Source organism: Copidosoma floridanum, unplaced genomic scaffold, assembly GCF_036245765.1.
Source record: "Copidosoma floridanum isolate Cflo_tuat_1 unplaced genomic scaffold, Cflo_Japanese_pri ptg000021l, whole genome shotgun sequence".
Lineage (NCBI taxonomy): Eukaryota > Metazoa > Arthropoda > Insecta > Hymenoptera > Encyrtidae > Copidosoma > Copidosoma floridanum.
The window spans coordinates 26,134,465-26,158,705 of record NW_028321898.1 but is presented as its reverse complement, the minus strand read 5'-3'; the positions used below and the strand labels follow the sequence as shown (position 1 = coordinate 26,158,705).

The 24,241-nt window shown below is 42.7% G+C and overlaps 1 protein-coding gene across 1 annotated transcript in view; it reads left to right on the top strand.

Moving 5' to 3' along the window:
* The first annotated feature begins 608 nt into the window (after positions 1-608).
* Positions 609-24,241, top strand: part of LOC149374228 (podocan-like) — a 45,207-nt gene continuing 21,574 nt past the window's right edge. Inside the window, exons 1-2 of the mRNA XM_089594438.1 lie at positions 609-658; positions 2,086-2,474. Coding sequence (XP_089450564.1) covers positions 2,465-2,474 — 10 coding nt within the window. The 5' untranslated portion in view covers positions 609-658; positions 2,086-2,464. The remainder of the gene's footprint in view (positions 659-2,085; positions 2,475-24,241) is intronic.

Below are 24,241 nucleotides of genomic sequence, written 5' to 3'. Positions count from 1 at the left end.
CAGGGGCACGGAAAACCGAAAAACCAATGGGTGCCCAAAGGGACAAGTGGGGAGAGGTAAAAAAAAAACAAAAAAGAAAAGAAAAGAAAGGAAAAAGGTGTGTAGCGCTCTGTGGGAAACTTGGTCCGCAAAGAAGGCCGTATATCTCCGGGCTGTAAAACCTTCTCGCAGGTAAGTACCTATATATATATATACTCCGGATCAAGCGAGTGGATGAGTCCGTGTAAAGCCGTAGGGTACGACCATACACCCGAAGAGAAGGAGCTAACCGATCCTCTCTCGTCCTCCTGTTTTCTGCAAACTTTACTTTAGCCCCTGCATTCGCTCGAAATACACACGTATATATACATGCAACATAACATAGAGACGGAAGAGCAACCCAAACAGCTGTTATAACGATGTGCCGGGGTTTTTCGAGCGGAAGCGCAACATAATATTTTACCGATCTGATGCTCTGCTTTGCGCCGTGGCCTATATTATTATTATCCATCCATCGTAATACCTGCGAGAGCCCACATATTCAAAGTGTACAAGTGGGTATGCGCGTATATATATATGTTTACGCTGTGCCCCCGCGCTCTCGTAAACCGGAGAACGGAGCGAGCGCCAGTCGACTCCGAGACGCCGCGAGCGCAACATCGCATCCAATTGCACCATCGTACGGCTAAAAAATCTTTCTTTTTTTTTTCTCCCCATGTGTTGGCGTGTATATACATACCTACTTGATCAACTGCGATCGCGTGTGCAAATTTTTCACTCGTTAGCTATTGTATACTCTCGTTCACGCGCTCGGTTACAACGGTACTTGCATCGTATGTCATGTATGGGGCATAGTTTGGTTGTATCGCCGACGAGCGTGTATACTTACACATTTGTACATTAGGTAGAGGATCGCCTCTGGCGTGCGCTTCGATCGAAAATCGAAAGGACGCCACTGCGTAGTGGCAGGAGGACCATACCGATCTTCTTTCATGTACGTGTACATTAATCGAGCAGTTTCAAGCTTGTGACGCCAAAAAAACAAAAACGAAAAAAATCGGCGACAAAGAAAAAAAAGGAAAGGATCTCTCTTACTTTTGGCGTCCGATCTGCGTGGCAAGGACAAAAAAAGGACGGGAGAAAAGCCGAGACAAAAAAAAAGAAGAGAGGATTCTTACGGGACTCGTAACTCTCGGGCAAAGTGTAGCCGGTCTCGGGAAGGGTGGGGGTGTGGAATTGCGATCGATAAGGGGGGAAAAAGGGAATTTACAGGAGCAAAGGATCGAGAGAGCTACAGGGGAAAACAACGAGACTCGTGCGGTGGATATTATAAACTCCCGTCCAAGGAGATGTCGGCGCGTTTTGCGGGGGGTGAAGATAATATATAGGCTGTGGGAAAAGACCAAAGGATCTCGGGACTGTTTTTTTCTTTTTGTATTCTTTCCCAACTGTGGTGCCTAAAAAACAAAAAACAAAAAAAAAACGCATTCCATTAGCGCGTGGAAAAGCCGGGAAAAGTGTACGCGTGTGTTTAAGCCACACACCGCATGTGGCCGGTAGACACACGAGCGCGCGCGTCTGTGAAACATTTTGTCCTTGGCTCTTGAGGAGTTTTCCCTGTTCCTTCCTTCTATTTTTTTTTTTTTTTTTTTGTTCTCTCTCTCTGCTCTTCGGGTGTCCGTGCTATACCATGCACATACACCACTGCCGCCCTTCTTTTACGAATTAGAAGGGGGAGGGTGGAGAGAGAGAGAGAAAGAAGGGAGAAAAAGGAGAGAAATCGATGAGGGTGCGTGCGGATTTAGCGGGCGGTATACACTGCGTCGCGTATTATACAACACGGGCGAAAAGCCGCGTGCGTAGGGGGTGTATATACACGCGTATACGTATGTGGCATTGTACGCGCTCTCTCTCCCTCAGTGGATGATGAATCAGTAGGGGGCGAGCGCGCGTACGGTGGGGTATACCGGTGCATCTGAGCCGCTCTGCAGCATGTGCCGTTTTTAGTGTTGTGTATATATTTTATGTAGGTGAAAGTTTTTTTTTTTTTTTTTTGTATAATCTTGAAAAACATTTGAAAAAAAAAAAAAAAAAAAAAAAAAAAAGAAATCGTCATCCACAGCCAAAGGTGCCGGCTGTGGTGATTGAGAAGAAGGGGGAGTGTTGGTATCGATTGCCGGTCCAAGGGGATCCAGCGTTTATAATTTAACGCTCGGGTCCGTGCACTTGCGCGGCGGACTTTTAAGCCTGTGTGTATATACCCACCGTAGAGTAAGGATCTCCGTTTGTGTGCACATATACATACAATACCTATACACCGGGGTGCTGGGACCTCGGAGATGTGAATCATTGAAGAGCCGTTCCGAGGACACACACGCTCTCTTGTACTTTGCTGCTGCTGTGCGCGTGTGGGTGTTTGTTGTTGTTGCAGCGAGGCTCGCTCTCTCTCGCCTAGGATTTTCGAGGTCACCGGAGATACGCGATTATGGCTGCGGGTGAGTACTATTCTCTTCTTTCTTTTCCTCACTTGCCACGTGGATTTTCAAACGTTTTCTAAAACAAGCCCTCTTTTTTCTTTAAATTAAAGACATTAACGGCAATAATAATCTTGTAGAGTGGCTTGCAACGGAGACTCGTGAATGAGGAGGGTGAGAGCACGGGGAGGGGGGGTGTACTTTTACAACTCGGATCGCGTGCACCGCGGTGCAAACTAGCTTCGACGAGCCGATAAATCACTACTTGAACTGCGGAGGGGGACGCTGTTTTTTTTTTTTTTTAACAATTATCGAACGATCGAGTGGACACGCGAGTCCAGAGAAAAATACATGTACACAAGTGCGTGGCACGATTTTCAAAACCATTTGTACAAATACACGTATGTACACAAGTACAAGTGCGCGTTTACTCTAGACCACACAATTGATTAGCCGCGGGTGTAGTCAACAGCTCTCGGCGCTGCACACTTGATTTTCCCAGTATGCACACTTATGGCGTCTCGAGAGTTATTATTAATTTTCGTGCACGCTATATAATGTGAATACCTGTGATACGCCATTGGGGACTCTTTACGTGTACGACAATTCCTGCTTTTGACGCCCAAGGTACTTTCTTAGTTTTACTCGCAAGCATTTTTCAATTATCGAATTTTCTTCTTCCCCCATCCACCTCTGCGTTGAAATAGCAAAATATGATTATGATGAAATAAACGCAATGCTGGAGCTTATGTGTACAAAGCATAACGAACACTCTGATGGATTTCACCGCGTGTGCTCGCCCGCGACTTAATTTGACACTGCATCGAGCTGCATGTACTTATTTCCCGTCGATCCTTTTTTTTTTTTTAAATTTTTTTTCAATCTCCGCTCGTCCCAGAACTCGTCAATTCCCATTAAAATGGCCTACGCATGGCCACACAGGGTAAAAAAAATATACGGGCGTAATTTCTCGAGTCGCGGAAAAAGCCTTCGCGTTGTTGCGGTGGGCCGCTTCAACTCTACATTAGAGAGGCCGGCAGTCGCATCTGCGGGACTGGGACGCGAAAAAAACAACAAAAAAATATGAAACGTATACACGCTCGCTGAGTACGTTTTTTAGCGCATCGCGGCAAAACTCGTGACATTTTTTTGGAAAACGAGGAGCCTTTTTTTTAAATAAACAACGGTCCTTTAGTTATTTCGAAATTAATGAAAATGTTTATGCGTACAAAGGAATATCTATGTTGAAACAAGCTTGGAGGAGGATTTTTTAAATACTTCTGCCCTGGTGAACGAAGAGATTTTATTAAGCTTTTCTCGTCGCTGCACTGAAGCATTTCGTTTCCAACTTTATTAACGTGGAATATGAGAAATTTTTTTCTTTTGTATGTTTTTTTTTGTTTTTTTTTTTTTTCAAAGTAATTAAAAAATGTTTATCATGCGATGCGAAATAATACAAATAAAGTTAAGTGATAATTATTTTCGTATGCGTCTGCACATTTAAAAAAGAAAAAAAACTTTTTTAAATTAAAGCAGCCTAATGGATGATCGAGCATGCCTTTAACGTATACACGTGTGTGTACTTAAAAAGGAAACCAATATGAGGTTATACTCTCGTGCAATCCTCTTTTTGCCTGCATATTTCATTAACAGGTCGTGCGAAAATCAATTTTCGCGTTGCCGAATGACACCCGACTTTGATACGGATATTAAAAATGAGCGCCAAAGTGCGTTTATTGCAATGGTTCAAATTAATCTTTTTATAATATTAAAAAATAACTAAGGTCTAGCGTATACGGTGGTGCCCGAACCCTGTACATGTTTTACTAGAGCGAAAATTTTAATTAGTGCCAGAGATGAGCTGTATCTAACGAAGTTGAAATTTAATATAATTTGCAATACTTCAATTAAAGTTATTTGAATACTTGCTTTATATGAATGAAAAATGTAAATAAATAACATATTTGTTATTTTATCTGTGTGTTGAAATTTTAGCTAAAATAAAATAAAATTTATTTACATTATTTGAAATACAACATTTAAGATGTTGGGTATGGTTCAAACAAAAAAATTAACTTGTTCTTTTAAGTACATTATTTGAAATACGTCAATCAAATACAGCAATTTTATTTAATTAATAAAACAATTTTTTTTGTCCAATAAAATAGTCAATTTTTCTTTAAATAATAAATATGATTGAGCCCTAAATCTATACACAGCACTCACATTTTTTTGGCATTCAAAATTAATATTCCATTAGACTTTCCAACGAATTTTTCCTGAAATTTTTTAATAAATAAAAATTTGATATGGTTACTAAAAAATTTTCCGCTAACAAAAAATAATTGTTGCTTTTTCGAGCTTTTAGATGAAAATGTGAAAAATAACGAATGTTACCAATTCCATTTTTTTAATGACCATAATTTTTCTTTTTCGCCCCCTGGGCCTAGAAAGTCACTGTCCCCTTGATTAGAAAAAAAAAAAAAAGAAATTGTTCACCCATTTAGCCACATTAATATGGCTTTCAACACAAAAATGTTGCTTGTGCAGGTAATCTTCTCGTAAAACACCAAATTACTACTGAAATTCCTGCAACTATTAGTACATCTTCAAGGAATCGATGCTGTGAATTATTTTGAGTGAAGTTACTTAGTTCATAAACCGAATCTTATGAACTCAGGGTTGATTGCAATTTAAAGCTCAAAGTTTTTTGAAAAAAAAAAGCATTAACCACTCCTATACGAACCAGTTGATGCCTATAACCATAAGAAAAGACGATAAAAAGCAAATCGCAAGACAAGGCCACACGTCGCATAAATTAAAAAATACCTGTACTAAAAGCGCCCGATGCTGCACGGCCATAACAGTCCATGTTGTACTCACAACAGCGTTTTTCCCAGTGCACAGTCATACAAATGAAAAATCACTCATTAGTCACTTGTTCGTCGTTAGTCACCGTTCGCGCGCTTACACTGACACGTGTATATCTATAACGTATTTGCACAAAAATCGGGCCGACACTGCGCGCTCGCCGCGCTCTTATCACCCGTCACACCGACAGATTCACTTTTATCAGATGCGAGTGGGTATGGAGAGAATAAAAAAAAATAAAGCATTTGCATCGCACGAGCGCGACCGCCGTTTGAAATCAGCTCGCGTTCTTCGAAGGGAATGAAAAAAAAAAGGATTAACAAAGGTGGGCGTCAAAGTGCTTTGTACTTAAATCTCTGTATGCGCGTGTAACGTTGTTTTAGGCTCGTAAAACGCCGGCACTGCAACTAGGTTGCGGGTGTTACTTGTAGAAATGTATATTTTAGGCATGGTAAATGAAAATTACGCGTGACGAGCAAATCACGGAGGAGCAGTGGGAACGCGCGGTGCAATTATACTGTCGTTGCAAGGCTCGTTTCTAAGAATACACGCGAACAATGAGTGCATGTATAATTATACCTTTGCTCGAGTATATATAAATCAAGACGAAATTTTCAATTTAGGGACATTTAGTGCTGATTGTACAGCCGGGCGGTGAAACGGTTAATTGAAAATGGATGTCATTGCGTTGTGATTTAATGCCCCTCGAAGCCCTTGCGGCTGAACAATCGGAGTACAATATTATATACACCGAGTTTTGTCTCGGCAATTATACGTACAGGTTTAAGGGGCGCGTTAATGTTAAAGTTACGCTCTGGAGAGTTGTATACCTATCAATTTTCATTGATAATATGGTACTTACGTTGCGCCAGTTAAAAAGAAAAATAGAGCGTAAAGTTTTTTTTTTTTTTCTTAATACAAGTGTGCCATAAATGTGTATCCTTCGAAGTTAACGTTTTTTCGCGGTACAATAATATCATTCAAAAATCTAGTTCATGGAGCTTAGCTGTGAAAATATGCTTTGCTAGTCGTAAAAAAAAACAAAAAAAAAAAAAAAATAAATAAAAATAAAAAAAAAAACAAAGAAAATATGATGAGCTATTGTAATAAATTTAAATACTTTTCAAATGTTTGTAAAGTAAGGGAAAAGGTACGAACGTGTTTCAAAGAGTCGTTGAAGATAACTAAAAAATCAATAAAAGCGTAAGAAAAATTGCCATAAAAATATTGTTTTAAGGGAAATAAAAATGTTGACTCGTGTATATACTCGGTAAACTTTTGTTTTATTTTCAAATCACTTGGTTGCAATGTAGTCCAAAAAAAAGGCACTAATGGGACTTTTTATCGCAATGAAATAGCTTGAAGAAACTCCGAAATCATCTCAGTCCTTCTCATTTGTTGTACAATGCTCCTGATGTCATTACCCACACAAGTCTTGAATTCAAAGACAAGCCGAGTTACTCGAGAACAGCATTTTTTACGATCGCAAAATACAGCTGCAAGAACGACCTCTCGGATTTTCCATCCGCATGCGCTTCCACGCGACAAAATAAAAAGCCACCCTATACACAATGAGCTTACAGCCTTTTGTCGAATCAACCATCAGGACCCACCAATGTCGAAACCATATTATTCGCCATGCTCGTTGCCGGGAGTAACTTTAACCTCGTGCACACAAAAGCTGGTACATACAACAATAATAATGATAATAATTAGGTGTACGCGCCCCCGCGAACCTCCGCGCTTCGTTTGTTTGTATAAGCGCGCATCAAAATTGCGTCTCTGTCTTTCTCTTTTGCGAGATTTTCACCGCACTAACGAGGGGAACGTCACCGTGGACGTACGTATACGCGGGGTGTTAAAATTCACTCTCACAAAAGCCCAATTGAGACACGTGGAAAGCGTACGCGAAATATGATGCTAATATTATACCATACTCCCGCGACAGGAGAGCCTGCCCACGCGGCAGAGTTGCCAAGTTTCCCCAAGAGAGAGAGAGAGAGAGAGTCTTCGCGAAATCTGACGAGCAGCTATACGTACACACAACCACTTGTGCTCTCTCTCTCTCGTATATATTAAAACTCGCTGGGAGGAGGAGGAGGAGCCGAAAGTTGTTTTGGTCCTTGCGAAGCTGCGTGCCGCCAACGGCAATAAAAAGCTTACGCGATTACTCGTACCTGCACGCATGATAGGCATACTTGGCACGGCAGAGCGAAAATTGCGCGCTGCAAGCTCTCGGATACATATATATGTACACGCGATTACGGAGCTTTGTCGTTGAGGATAATGTGTATAGGCTTTCTTGAGAGTCTCATCCTGTATGAGCTTTCAGGTTGACTGTACCGAATATCGTGATTATTATCATCGTACACAAAATTTAATTAGCACACGAAGGGCACTTTGTTCGATTTGACAAAAAAGATTTTCCTCGCCACGCGTGCATCGATCGGTAAAATATTCAAAGTTTCATTTTCAATGCAAAAGGAAAAACATGAAATGACACGTACCGATGGGTGTACGTATAAATATACGCCACTCCACTCGAACACGGCGTCCAATCGCGCTAATAGATCCGCCACTCAAGGAAGGGGGGCACACCCCCGATGTTAATTAATAACGGGCACGCGGTGATTAACACACGGCCGAGAATCAACTGTTACAAATATAAGTTACGTACGGCCTGTATATAATACACAATATACCTCACGCGAACGTCAAATCAATCACAGCCCTTCTGTATACTATCCCGCTAATCGCGAATTATAAGTCATCCGAGCCGCACCGATGTTATTTTTCTCCGCCGATCGTTAATTGCAAATGTGCGGAATCGCACGCGTATGTTACTTCTCCCCGTGGAATACACGTTATACGTATATACGTCTGTACTCTGCTTTTTTTTTTTTTTTTTTTTTTTTTTTTTTGTTACTCGTCCATTGTCGACAAAAGACTGGGTCGATGGATCTTGGTGTGCCAGTGTATTTCAACACGTGTAGGTATACTGCCCATCAAACGAAAAAGGAAATGGCCGGTAATTCGAGGCCCACACACGTGTGTGTTTTACGAGAGGTGAGCTACGGTGTATGTATATATATATACCCGAGTTACTCGGATTGATTATTGTGTGCTATTAATTATAGGATACGCCGAGCTACAGCTCACAAGAGTATTGTATTTGTCCAACTCGATTGTCGCGTGTATTTCGTGTGATCGTACACTTTACCATGTACATAGGATGTCAGCTCGATCTTTGGCAGATCAATCACACGAGCTATTTTTTTTTTTTTTTGTTTTTTCACCCTCGATTCATCATCAGCATCAGCATTAAAATTTCAGAATTTACATATAGGTTTATAAAAGGTCGGTACTGCGAGACGCAAACGGGGAAAGCTCCGCCTGTAAATGCGAGACAGAGGCGAGTCTCCGCGTAAGATTTCAAGCCGAGGACAATTGCGCGAATGGTATGTGCACCCTATACGTCGGACGCATGCATTTTCTAACCCGCTTCGACGTACATATATATATAGACGTATTCTTCAGTTCGAGTTTCCGCGATGCTGGTGCGTACCTATATATATATATAAGTATACATATAGCGGAAAGTCTGCCGGGTCTCGAGAACTCCTTTGGTTCACCGACGCGATCCGTAGTTATACGTAATTACAGGCCCGTGTGCGGCAAATTCGTGCCCCACAGCGAGCGCTCTGCGGTTCCAGGAGCTTTCTATACGTATACACGTTGTACAGGGAAGACGTACACGGCATCCTAACGGTACCTATACGTGTACCTACCACGTTTAGCTTTTTTTTTTCTCCTTCGTGCACGACGACCGAAGCTATACGATCCTGAGCTCCTTTCGCTCGTTTGTCGAGGTGCTCGTTCACATGTGGTCGCGGAGAAAAGACGCTGATGAGCGATACTTTCCGATCGCACGGCTTGCACGTGATCGTCGATGGGACCAACGGGTCGGGGGAGGGAAAAATTTGTTCGTATACATACATTGGAGTGGAAGTGAGAATAATCGGGAGGTATCAGGAGGAGGGAGCGGAACACGGGGACTCGGTTGGATGGAAAAACCCGAGGGGGGGGGGAGGTAAGGAGATCGCGATTTTTACCTTGCTCGGTGGTACATTGGCTAATGGCGGGCTTTTTGTCTTTGGTGCGAGAAAACTATACGGTCGAGGTGATGGAATTTCCCGCGCGCGCGGTGACAACCAAGGACGTTGTGCATACATCGGGTGCAGCTTGCATAATGGGAGAGGAGAGGAAAGTTTATACGCCACCGATGACAATGTGGATGATGAAATGAGTCGCCCTGTCAACTGGATTTCGTAGCTGTTTCTTTTTTTTTTTTTTTTTTTTTTTTTTTTTTTTACATACAACAATGTACGGTGACTTCGACAAGTGCATTAAAACGAAATCTAGTTTGCATGCAAATTGTTCGTCTTTGGGCGCGAATTTGCATGTACGGCAAATTTCTCATTCGCGCTAGCTTTTTTTCCATTTTGATGATCAAGTGAATCCTGACGAAAAAAAAAAAAAAAAAAAAAGAATAAATCCACTTTGACGGAGTTACTTTTTCATCGTTCCCTCTCGTACATCGGAGAGAGACCATATATATGGCAGAAAAAATTCTCAATGAAAATGTATCGAATCGATTTCCACCCACGCGCCGATCCCGAAAATCGGTAATACCCAAGCGATACCCATAGATGAAATGGTATACGCTCTGCGAGATAAGGCGCGGCACTGCTCGTGATCGAGCGGAGGGGGGAAGAAAAAACAAAGCTAGATAAAAGCGGCCCAAGAAAATCAAGAGCACAGAGACCCCGAACTCTATTTTATATATACATACGTATATATACGTCTGTTATCTCGAGCACGTTAAAAGGACCGAGGGAGAGCTGGAGGACTTGGTGGAGTGTATACGTACAAGTGTGCGTGTGTATACATAGCGCGAGAAACGACGGAAAGAAGCAAGAATTAAAGTGCGCCGGTGAAATACGTACAGATAGAAGTGAAAAAGGGTAAAACGGAGAGAGAGAGAGAGAGCACTTCTTGTCGGGAGAGTGTGTATTATATACATCGTACTGGTATAGCTCGAGAGGAAATAATGTATATACTTATATATATTGCACACAGCAGCATCGGTAGGAAAGTATGGAAGGGTACGAGGGACGGAACCGCGGATGAGGGAAGAGAAGACGACAATGGGGGTGTAGAGTCGGAGGGTTAATGAGCGTTAAATGCAAGGTGTCTCTACACACAAGTTCACATGTATGAAGACCCGTCTCCTTTTTTGTTTTGTTTTATCACGTAAGAATAACGATAGACGCGCGTCCTTTTGTCGAAACGGAAGGGTTGATTAATTAAGAAAGGATGAGGGTGTGCCTTTTCTTCCGACGGCACCACGTCTGGTGGCTTCGTTGTTATCGGGCGCCGGTGCTCGGCTTCTTCGGGGGTTGTATTTTTTTTCGTTCATCCCTTACGGAGGATCGGTATTGTTTGTTGTCGGAGGGCGGCTGGCGGATTAAAAAGCCGCGTGCGCTCGTCTGGGCTTTCCAGTTATTTCCCTGGTGCGTGCGCGTATACCGAAAAGTTTATTATTTTTTCCGTTCGAAAGTTCAAATACACAATCGAATAATGACTCCCCGCGGGGGAGGGTTTCGCTGATATTGCGTGTTGTTTTTTTCCTTTCCATACCGATGCGTTTATTGAAATCCTTCTTTTTCTCTTCATACGTAACTATATATACGAGGGTATTTGCAACAATACTCGAAAAAAAAAATAGTCGGTCGAACGTTGCATTCGATTGAAAGAGAGCGAAACGATGGAAATGAAGAGCGTGAAAATTGAATTCGCTTTAACGCATCGCGAAAAAAATCTGCTTTTATTTTATTTTTTCCCCCGTATTTCAATTAAAGAAGCTCAAACAGCGATAAAATCAATTGGAGTGTCTCTTGCAGTAGATTTTCGGACCTTATACGTATATGTATATATACACGAGCGATTACTTGCCGATTGTCGAACGAATGGAAAAAAAAAGGAAAAATTCCCTTTCTCGCTTTTAAAACGAGAAAATTCATTTGGCTCGAAAAGTTGAACCCGTTGAGAATTCAATGAAGAAGGAGAAAGAGGAAAAACAATCTCACTTGGTATAGTTTTTTAATACACCCTCCTCCAGCTCCTCCCCCCCTCCTCTTTATGCTGCTCCCGTTAAAAGCCTTTAAATGGCATTAAAGAACTTTCCCAGACTACTCGAGCGCAAAGCATTTCCTTCTCTTCTTCTTTTTTTTTTTTTTCTTCAAAGTTTGCATAGTCCCTCTTTCCTTACTGCTTTCCTCGGAGTCTTAATACTTTGAATCGGCTAATTTTCCGGCCACGCATAATTACTCACATAAGAACACGTAGCGCCGATAAAAGCTTTCATGAAAAAAAAAACCATCCCTCGTCCTTCCAGGAAACACCTCTCGCGAGGCGGTTCATTTGAAATTACAATTTTTGCATTATACACAAACTCCCCCCAACGTACCCCTTAAAAATCGATATTCGCGCGCGTATCTGTGTATGCCTTCATACACGTTCCAACGCACATAAATCCGGTCGCCAAGTTTCCGAAAAATTTCTCCGTTTCCCCTTCCCACCCCCGTCATGTGTCGTCGTATACCTCTTGGGCGCGTGAGAAGAAAAATCCGCCAGAAAGGATGTGTATATACAGGTATGGGCACGAGACGGGAAGTGGAGCAGCGATCTATGCCAAATTTGCCGCACCGCGACTGAATTATTCACACTAACGCGCCTCTATTTCTCTCTATCTCCCTTATACGTATATATACTTCCTCTCCACCCCCCGACCCCCGCTGTACCTCGTATATACACACACATGCACGCGCGGGGCTTAAAAAAAATCGCCCTCGCGCCTTGAATATTCCATTCCATCGGAAGGTCGGATACATTTTTCCTCCCCCCTCCCTCTGCTCTTAAAGTAAGAGGCTTTATTCACGTGCATAACATATGGGAGGGGGTGCGCGATGCGCGCTGGTCTCGTGAAAATCCTCCAATTATTCGTCTCAAGTACCGCGTAAAGAGTAATTTCCACTCGATCGATTATCCTTTTTTTTTTTTCTTTATCTCGGAAATCGGGTAATTGCCGCAAAAAAGGGGAGCCTCACGCGAGAATAATGTATAACTTACAACGCAAAGGGTGTATGAAAGAAAAAAAAGGGGGGAGGGGAAGGAAGGGACCGATCGATTAATTTATGCACTAGTCTTTGCATTTGCATAATGACACAGTTATAATTCATACCCACCCTGTGTGCACGAACGAAATATACGTTTACTTAGGTGGGTCTGCAGGAGGCAAAATTCCCTCTCGATGGCGACTCGAGTGATATAAGCGTGTTGCAGACCCTCCAGCCTATATGCAACAAAGTATCCCAAAGGGGGTGGGGGGTTTTGAGGCGAAAGTGGACGTCATTTACCCTGTACGCCGCTGACGCTGCCGATGGTAAATTAACGAGTTTAACGCGCGCGCGCGCGCGTGTACGTATACGAATTAGGTGCAAGAGGGTGCTTGGGTATACACACGTATCGTTGGGCAAGTCGATTGAAACGCGGTTTATGCGCTTCGACGTTTATTGTGCATCGCACCCTACCACCGGGGATGCTCCGTTTCACGGGCACTAAAGCAGCGTTGGTCCCGACGTAAAGCAATCCAATCATTATATGAGGGGGGGAAAAAGAAGAAAAAAAGCAATAAAAAGTGATTTTCATAACGAAGTGTCGAAAATGGAAAACAAGCGCGGTTGAGCGAAACACCGGCTCCGCGCCATTAAAGTCGCATTACGAGGGAGTCTATTAATCCCCGGATAATTTTCGGGGCGGGGGGTGAGGATAACGCTATCGCAATAACGTCGAGCACTGTTACACATACTTTAATCCCTCCCAGCCGTCTTTAAACTGCCGCGCGATACGAGCTTTCTATTAGCATAATAATTATGTTCGAGTAGTACGAGCGTAGTTTCGTCAGCCTCCCTCTAGGGGGGGGGGGTGTAGTTGGGAGTTGGCGCTGTTGGGGTGTGACCGTATGTACGGGCAGCGGTTTATTAATTTTCGGAAATTATCTTGCGACGACCTACATTAATTATGTAGAAACGAATGCGGGAGGGTTGATATAAAAAAGGCTCGGGAAACGAAAAGGGGGGGGGGACTCTCGACACGGATTCTTTTAGACGAATTTATATGAAGAATCTCCCGGGAGTCGCTCCTTTCGAGCTCGTTTCGTGTGATTAATTTTCTTATTTCTTTTTTTTTTTTTTTTTTTTTCATAAAGTAATAACACACGAGATACAGCAAGAGGAGAAATGCAAAGTGAGGCCGAAAAGATCGACGGGGGAGGAGGGAAAGGAAAAAAAAAAAAAAGAAAATCGGGGGCGAGGAGTAATTCGCGATGCACAATACCCCGAGAGGTATTTCCAACGCTTCCTTTTCATTCATTCGACACGGATTCTTTTTGTACTCCTCCCTCCTCTTTGCATTGTATACACAATCTACACTTTATTTTTTACTTTTTTTATTTTTTTTTATATTCTTATACCCCGGAGATTTCTCACCGACGCGTATTTATCAGGTGAACTGCAAAGCCTCCCCCCCTTTGTTGTATGACATTTTTCCTTCGGTTTTCCTTTTTTATTTTCCCTCCCTTTCTTGTTGGAGAGATCACGAAAACTGGGAGCAGTTGTTTTTTTAAACACAAGACAAGACCACCTTTGAGAATCGAAAAAATACACCACGGCATATGAGGGAGGGGGGGATGTTTTCCCTCCGTTTATCGATGATTTGTAAGTTTGGGTGCATCGCATATTCATCCCTCTCCTACCTTTGCCCTCCCTAACTCGCTCAGCCCCCTTTTCTAATAAAAACTTTTACGATTCCACGTATACATCTTCTCATTCAGCATACACGTATTTTTCTTCTTATCTCGCGCTCGGGCATATTTCTCCTATAATCTTCTAGGGAAAATACCCCACGCAAATACTTAGACTAAAAAAAAAAAGGCCAACTAAATATATTTGCCCTTGCGATCGCGGTGCTGATACTTGGGGCAAAAACGTATAAAAATAAACGAAAAAAAGTTTCTCGACACACACACACCGGCAAGTAAGGAACACTTACCCCCATTATCTATATGTGCCGCGTGCAACCGAGAGAAAAACCCATATTGTGCGGCGGGAGAAAACAACGAGGGCGCGCGCTTCTTTCCCCTTTGGATGTACGTAATAATTGGCAAAAGTTTAATTATGCGAGCGCGGCAACAGCTTAATAACAGTGCCACTGCTCTTCCAGCTGCCACCGAGGGATATGTATGTACACTTATACGCAGGGGCTTCGTTTATTAATCTTCCCCGAGCTTACACGCGAGGGATCTCTCTCTATTTGCCATGTGTATAGCTATACGGCGCTCGAGCTTTTTTATCTTCTGCTTCCCACACATTCTCGACCTCGATTACGCGATGGTGTATATATATGTACGCGCTCATCCCTTCCTTCGCGCGTGTTTCGGGAAAATTCAGCTTATCGCTACGCAACAGCGGTGTGCGCTACTGTTTCTGGATATACGAGAGATTCGGTGAAAAAACAAAAAAGCTCGGGTTTGATCACTTGGAAAAGGGCGCGTGGGTTTTTATGTCTTTCGTAAACTAAAAGATAATGGGTGACACGGTTTTCAAGTTTTTTCAAGTTTAGGCCGTTCTCGCATGGAGCTTTCGTCGCTTGGTTTTTACCTCAACTACAATTTCATGAAAATATACACGGTGAGCCTATATTTGCTGAACAAATACGTTCCAGAACGAACGTATTTCCAAAAGTGTATTGTATAAGGTAAAAAGTTTTTCGCAATTTCGTGTATCTCGAGTTTTGTATGGAATCGCTCACGTATATGACGTTTGGCTTGGAGCTTTTTGCTCAAATACGCTCTGTATGCCGTAGACGAGGAGCTCAGGGTGTCTCTCATCTCGTGTACACACACACACACACACTTACCGCGTGTTTTTGTCACATTCGTGGATATATGACATTATACCCGTCGTCTAGTCCGCCCGTGACTTCGGAAGATGAATGGATCATGGGTATTACATTATTTGTGCTCGCGACGGGAAAATGTATATACACGTATGTACGCTCTGGCATAATCAAACGTGTTTTCCTAGCCGTTGCACTGTATACATGCCTTTACGGAACGAAAATATGTTTACTGGGAAAATACCATTAATTACCGTCCTTTGATGCGGCAAATGTTAATTTAATATTGTTCGTATATAATCCATTCATTGGAAAATCTCAATTATGCGTAACAACACCGGAAAACGCTATACGGGTTATCGTAGTGCGGCATCGCGCGAAATTTTGGGCAAAATTAACTCACACCCTATGCTATCTGATTAATTTGAAATTTCGATAGTATGTCGACGCGCCCATATTAATATTCAAGAGAAAAATGTATCAGCTACGACAATGGGAAGTTTTAACGACATGAAACGGATTTTAAACTTTTTTTCCCCCCCCTTTTGGAATTGGGCCACGGGGGGAGTCCCATTTTTGAGGCAAAAAAAAAAGAAAGAATGGAAATCCAATGCGTGTCACCTTCCGAAACGCGAAAAACACGGCAAACTTGACACCCGCGAAACATAGGAACGGAGAATTAAATCGGGCGTGAAATTAAATTTCCATCCCCGCACTGTGGCCTCTTGTCCCAAAGCCCGGAAGGAAGTTACCTCCTGCGCCTCGGCTCGCGTCCAGATATGACTTTGCACTCTGTTCTCTGCTGAAGTACAGCCTTTTTGTTTAAGTTTTTCCTCCCTCGCTGATGCTCGAGACGCCGACAAAGCCCGTAGTCGCCCGGAGCCGTATACAGTGGTGGCACGCGTTTATTCAATTTTACCCCAGCGGAGCTTAATTTTGCGGACCTTTGCACGTATACGACCCGTAGCTGGATTTACGTGACTCTTGGCCGTGACGAGATTTCCCTCTGCCCTTGGGCTCTGTGTCTTATATGTACGTGAAAATACAGCTTTTTTTTTTTCTTTCTTTTTTTTTTCTTTATCCGGGAAAAAAAAAACAAGTCCAACTCGAGAACGAGTGTGCGATAAGACGGAGGGCTATGCCTCGAAAAATTACGTAAACTCATGAAACGGTACGCATGTCGTGATACAGTATTGCTCGCCTCGTGTTTCGAGATTAGATAAAACAAAGCTCACGAGAAAGGTATACATGATACAGGGGCCAATCGCTTATCGTTTCCCCATATGTGTGCGTGTACCAAACGTTGGGTATAGAGAAAAGATGAAGGGAATGTTACATCGTACGTATAGCCCATCGGAGATAGGGGGGAGGGGGGGGGGCAAAATTGAAGCTCCAAAGCCACGCTGGCCGAGTGACTCGATCGAGTTCTATTTCTCGAGAGCCATCTATCGCCTTTGGAAAATGATTGGTTTTCGCGCTACACGCGCCGAGGTCTCGTTTATTTCTCTTTGTTAATTACGCGGGCTTTGGCCGTCGTATCGGGAAATACGGGCGAGGGACTTAATTTTTTTCCACCCCCCCCCCCCCCCCTTTGAGCTATATTTGGACGATATGGAACTACGGCGCCCTAATGATAATCGGGTTCCCTCCTCTCCTCCTTTATTTTTTTTTTTCCGTCGCGAAACTACGTTATCGGGCCGCTTGGAATTTTCATCGTTCGTCGAAAGGGGAAATCTGCTCATCACGGAGGGGGAAAGAAAAAATACATTCCACCGTAACAAAAAAAAAAAAAAAAAAAATGTCGATCGCTCCAAGGTGGTGTAAAACGAAAAAAAGGAAATATGAACAGTTTTGCAATCGCTTAGCCGTGATTTATTAGATTGCGCACCGCGCCAAAGTGCTTTTTAATCGGAAACGCGTGTATATGTATGCATACGCTCGTAAATTTTTAAAAGCACGCTCGATCATTTGTTCCAAAAATCACCCGTACGTACCTATACAATACCTGAACGCTCTGATCTAAAATAAAAAAAAATAAAAAAACAATCGATCGAAAGGATTACACGCGAGAGGAGAGAAAAAACAAAAAAAGGAGAAAAACCAATATCTCCGAGAGGTAGAGTAAGTATAGGACCATCTCTATTAGTGCGTCGGGGTGTCTCTGACGGTGCGTTAAATATAGATGGTCGTCGATTATGCTCGTCCGAACTCGATGGACGGTAAAGGGGCCCTTTGAGCGCCATCGAGCCTCACGGCTAAAGGAATAAATTGTATTTTTCAAAGGCGGGCAATCCATATACGTATAATTAATGATCAAACGAATTTACCTGTAAGTGAAGTTCGATCGTTAGAAGAGATTACTCGTAGTTGTTTAGAGAGAGAAGAGATTACGAAATATAAAATCTTTATTTTACATCTTAACTTAACATTCTTTCATTACAACAAATGTGAGGTACAAGCGATCTTATTCTTAATGTCTAATCACCTTAGAGGCGAATTCGCATTTATCCGGCAAGATTGGTCTGTTATAGAACTTTGCGAATACCTCTGATCCTGTGGACCAGCCTGCGGTTCTCCTAATCGTATCTATGCTTACCCCGGCCCCAAGTGCCGCCGAAAACGACGCGTGCCTCGTGGAGTGCCCTGAAAATGTAGCGGTGTCTATTCCGCTCTTATCTAAGACCAACTTGAGCCAATGGTTTGCGAAGTCACCGATTTATGTGGCTTTTTGATGGCAATAAATAGGTTGTCTGTTCCACCCCTTATCCCCGAGGTTCTGACCAAGTAGTGTAATACTATAGAGGCCACGCATAGGCTGGAGTAGGGAAGGACTAGAAGGGGTTGATAACGGCCCGGGCCCGAGGTCTTTAATATTGCCTTCTACCAAGATCTCCAATCCCTTGATTGATTGGATTATATTGGAAACTTTAACTTTTGCTAGGGTTTGAGCTATGTGAGCAGCGCATAAAGCTAACAGCATTAATGTCTTGTGGGTTAAGGCTTCCAAACTCAAAGCATCGAAAGGGAAAAGGGGTCTGAGATATGAAAGAAGTACCTCAACATCCCAGGTTTGGCTACACTTAGGCTTCGAAGGGCGTAAGGCAAACACACCCTTTAAAAATCTTACGACTAAGGGATCCTGGCCCAGCTCCGCACCCGAGACTAGAGAAACGGCTGATCTTATGCAATTCAAAGTTCCGTAAGCTGCCCCTTTGTTATACTGTTCTGACAAATACGCGAGTAAGGCGCGGAAAGAAACTGATGCCGTTGGATTTACAATAGGTATCGCAGCCCTTTAGGGCTGATCCATATCGCCTTATCGTCGCCGGCGCGAGCGATGCGAGGCGTATATCCAAGGCCTGCTGAGGGGCTCCGTTCAATTGGAAAGACATATCCGGATACTATTGCGGCCATCAAACGCAGATGACTCGCCTGGGGATGAGTGAGCTGCCTATGGGGAGATATGAGCATGTTAGATGACGGACCCATGAATAGCTCGCGGCTGACTAGCAATTCCATAAATAAAGGAAACCAGGGTTGGTTGGGCCGGTAGGGTACCACAAGGATACCTGTTGCCCTGTCTCTCTTGATTTTGACCAGAGTTCTTAAGAGCATGCTAAAGGGGGGGGGGAAAGCGTAAAACTTCACACGCAACCAGGTAACTGTAAAGGCATCGATTTGCGCGGCCTCGCGGTCGGGTCCCCACGAAAAAATTTTTTGGCATTTAGCGTTACAACTGCTCGCAAAAAGATCGACCTCCGGAGAACCAAACGTATATATGCACGATTTCTCGGAAGAGTATATCGGCTGCCTTGTTATCGGCAGAGGCAATATATGACGCAAACAGAAAAATCTTCCTCTCTTCTGCCCAATCCCAGATTTCCCTGGCTAGCTTGTTAAATCGTGGGTAGCGCACACCTCCCATCTTGTTAATATACGATATGGGGGTGGTATTGTAGGGTAACTACGAGTAATCTCGAGAACGAAGTGAATGAAATATAATTAATATATATATATATACACGTGCCGAATCGTTGCCCGAATGGGGGTTTAGCGTGTAAGTTCATCGCCGGCCGTGAGCCAGTGCAGGTATACATCACAGGAGCGGCACAGAAAATTATTAATTTAATCCACGCAAAAGAGGAGGATGGACTCTCGGCGTAATCTCCCCATTAACGCAGGCTCCGCTGGAGTGCAGCTCGGAGCTCCGAATCGTCATAATACCTTTCGGACTAATAGACGCGCCAGCGGTACATTTTGCAGCTTTAATGGGCCCTCTTGGGTAAAAAAATTTTCGATGGTTACACCGGCTGTTTCGCTGAGTGCGCCTTGCGTATAACCACGATTCCTATACTTGATGCAAATTGACGTACTGATGATAAAAAAAAATTAAAAAAAAAAAAAAAATTCAATTAATCGCCTTACATTTCGATTAAATTAAATATATCAGTGTAATTCTTACACATTTGAGAAACAATTCAATTGATCTGCAATCATCTGTGTTGATTGATCATAGCAGTTCTGTATCGAACGAAGACAATTTTTTCATTGTATCCATACGCTTAGAATATTTTTTACTTAAAGCTCTTGAATCAATCTTTGGAGAGAAAAATAATTCGACTTGGTGAAAAAATTCTAAAACTGGAAGAAAAAAAAAATCTACTTGGGTTTAACAATTTCCAGTATAGCAACATACACGGGTAACATTAGCATGGGGAGGGGAGGGGGGCAACGGCAGCGGCGTCTGGTAAATATCCTGGCTAATCTGAAAATAGAAAATCTACTCGGGTGGGGGGTATAAATAGCCGTAGTAAGATTACCAGCTTTCGGTGAGCACGAGGGGGGGGGGGAGGAGGGAAGAGCCGCGGTCATTATGCCAATTAGACTTTAGACCCGGGGCGCATCTTACACCCAAACACGTATAATGTATGCGCGCTAGTTTACGGCAAAGCCCGGATTATCGATCAACAGATTAGGGCTGCTGTGTATACGGTTGTGTCTGCAACGAGCGTCTTTTTCCTGATTTACTCCCTCCTCCCAGCGATAATTAGCCGGGATTTTCGTCTTGGTGTACCTGTATATGTACATATTAATCGTCAGTGTCATTATATACGCCATTTTAATTACTTGGGATGAGCTATTTGACAATAACTTGGTAGAAAAAGAAAATAATGACTGGGAGCTATTTCCTCGTTGAAAATTCCACGTTGAAATATAAAAAGTGCCGAAAAGAGCAAAAGGACAGCAAAACTATGGAGCGTTCGATTAACCCCCCTTCCACTCCATCAAAAAAAATGTGCCAAACAGTAATGAAAAAAGCTCGTCGTTCGAGTTCTCGCATACACGTGACTCCGAAAGCTCTCTCTTCTCGAGTTTTTTAATGCTTTATTCTCCCGACTTTTCGACTTATCGATCGCGAATTGCGACTCGTCAACGCGTTTTTGGCTAAAAGGCGCTCAATGGGTGCTCGAGTTTCTTTACAGCTTAGATATTCCTTATTGCGTATCATTCGTCGTTTGAATATTAGTTTTTTTTTTTTTTTTTTTTTTCTTGGATTTTGTTTTTGCACCGTAGGTGGTGTCATTACACTAAAAAGTAATTTACGGGTCCTGAATTTATGAAAAAATTAATTACGGCAATCCTTCTAGCTTCTGTTCTCCGGTGGATGCGGATTTCAATGACTAATTAAACTACTCTCGGGTTATCATCCGTATGCACCCGTCAGGTGATTTTCGCTCAAAAGGCAAATTTAATAATTAAAAGAGATTTAAAAAGCTCACGATTTTAGTTGGCCTTTTTTTTCCCTCGTTTCACGTTGTTCCAATGAAAAAAGTGTACAACATAATTAATTACACTAATCATTTGGCCATCGTACAAAAAATAATCTAAATATTAACATTCAAATTAATAAATTTATTTTTTCATATCATGTCCTGTCAAGCTTTTTTCATAAAAAAAAAAAAAAAAAAAAAAAAGTGGGAATTTTACATCGATCCAATAACGCAATTAGCCGATGCATGTCCCCCTCGTTCCCTTTAATCTTTTTATTCCCGTATACCTGAAAATAAGCGCATGGTAGCCTCCAGTGCAGTTCATTAATAACCTCACAGGCGTCCAAAAATAGCCGATCACGACCCACCCTCCTTTCACGCTGGAGCGATAAATCTTCAAAACTTTTCCCCCATACAATATTAGAAAAATAAAAAAAAAAAAAAAACGAGAAAATTTTTAAAACAGCTGATGCTGATCGAAAATCCAAAGACACGCCCACCGGTTCCCTGATATCAGCGTAAAAATTTTTTTTTCCTTTTTAGGTACAATAAAATCTTTTTCCAATACATTATTGTAGCGACAAAAATGAAAGTATACGCGTACTTTAGTCAAAAATGTTTTGTCCAGTCCGTGGAGAGAGAAAAAAAAAAAAAGATTTACAATAAAAATGGTGTATCATACATGTACGAGTCCGACTCCCCCACCTCTCTTGGAAGTCCATAAATAAACCCCCCAACGAGAGCGGGCAACTATACGGCTCTCTCCGCGAGACCCAGTCCAAATAATGAAGTTACAACTCCAATCGTGTGTATATTATTATTCCTCTCTCGTATATTCACCGCGCGATTTATCGACTCGGATTGTTTACCCCACCCCCGACACACCCGCGAATCTCGCATAAAGAGACACCCAAAGTTGTACGTGTATGGGTACACCTGTTTGATGTTACATGGCAACGAGACGAAAAAAAAAAAAAAAACCCCATCACGCATCGGCGATCGAAATCATTCACACGCGCCGCACGTAAGGGAAATCCAACACTCGCTTGCGCAAGTGTATATTATATATACGCACGCACAATAATGTACGTAACGCCCGCACGGGACTCGAGTTGCGTGTAATCGTATATACACAGCTGTACCTATACACTCGAACGAACTCGCGGATATATTGAAAGAAAATGAAACAAAATGAAAAGACACAAAAGTGCGCTTGGACGACTCTCTTTCTCCCTATAGGTGTACCTATACGCGGATGAGAGATAAGAAAAGTGACGGGTAACATATTCGTACCTATGCAGTGACGCATATTACCGCAGAAAAATCACCTCGCGGTGTGTGCCCTATCGATGACAAATAGGCTTTGCAAGCCACATGAATGCACGATCGGGTCGGTGCGTTGTTAATAATTCGCGGAGTAAATCGAGACGATTGTTTTGTTCTCGCGGTCGTGGGCAAGAGAGAAGCATAAAAAATGTGCTAATTCGTTGCGCCCAGACTCCTCCTCCTCCTCCTCCTCGGGACATCGTTTGTCAGAGGAAGGCAATAACAGACGGTACAGTGCACACAGAGATGAACCAAAAAACGGGGGGAGATTAAAATTCTTTGCGCAATAAAAGAGAAATAAATAAATAAAGGCTCGGAGGAGATTAAGGGGGAATGGAAAATCCACCTTTTTCCAAAAATATATATATATCGTCCAGCCGAGTGACGCGTGATATCCTGACGCTTCGCAAAAGGTGTCTCTATATACGTACATACGTATTTTCGGATCGATATAAAACGCTCTCCGCACTATAAGCGCGTAAGTTGGGGCGAGAGGAGCACTTCTCGCCAAGTTTCGGGTTTTCAAAACTTTTCTCGTTTACCAAGCCGCGCCTGTTGACTGGCAGCTATATACGTATGTATATATATGCGTGGGCTCTCCCGAGGGAAGAGGACGCAATTGTTGTTATTTTTGGTTTGTTTCGGAAAAGTTTGTTGGCTTGTTTAATGGTGCCTTTGTTTTTCGAAAAGTCACGCGAACCCCCGCAGGCTTTTAGTTTGCGCATTTAATTACGATAAAGCACCGGCTGGCGGTACATTGTTTTACTTGATTTTTTTTTTTTCCAAAAGCCCCCTACTCCCCGCCCTTGTCGATTTACCGTTTTTTGGAAGGGTTAATTATCACACGGTGAATCGCGCTTGTATTATTTTCCTCCGGCTTTTGTTTTATTGTTCTCGTCGCGACTCTCATCGTTGATTATTAATTTCCACGCGCGTTATTTCCAACTCGGTCTTTTGGGACGTGATATGAAAAAAAAAAAATTAAAAAACATATACACATGATGAAACGGCTATTTTTAAAAGATCTAATGGAATCGACGTGAAACAAAAACATCATAAAACAGTGTCCGTGTAAAAATACACGCAGTTTTATATAACGAGAAGCCAACGAGCGGAAAGCATATAATATATATTATGTTCGGGAGTGAAAAACAAAACATGCGTTCAATTGCGCGCTTGTGCACACACACGACCGCAAAATCGCTGATCAAACATAAACAATGGTTATCAATCGCGCAAACATATTGGTTACAAATGCGGCGTAATCGCGTGTCGAACCCACCTGCTGCGAATAAGCTATGCCAAATGAAAATTCACCGTCAAACGTTTAATGGAAACTCCTTTTTTTTAAAGCGCGGAAAAGGCGCATACACATATCGCACATGTGCGTGCAAAGGAAAAACACGGCGCTTCGCGGCTCATTAGCGCGTGCAGTGCAGACACGAGTTTTTTTTTTTTTTTGTTTCTTTTCCCCCCGCCCGGAAAAAAATCCCCTATTCATTACTTACTTCCTGGATCTGCGAAAAATCCGAGCGTCCCCTTTTTCACGCGAAATCGATCGTAATTAATTTAGCGGCGCGGAAAGATACACCGATGGGAGGGGACAAAAAGAAGGCCATTAAACGAAACGTCCGCGGGAGGAAAGAGAGCACTGCGAAAGCGAAAGAAAAAAAAACAGCGAGAGGGTGAAAGAAAAGAGGAGTTATCGCTGCGTCCGCGGACGTTTTTGCCACCCCCCTTCCCTCTCGGGGAAACAAAGAACGACACATGTATATATACATTGACAAAGAAAGGTGTCGTCAT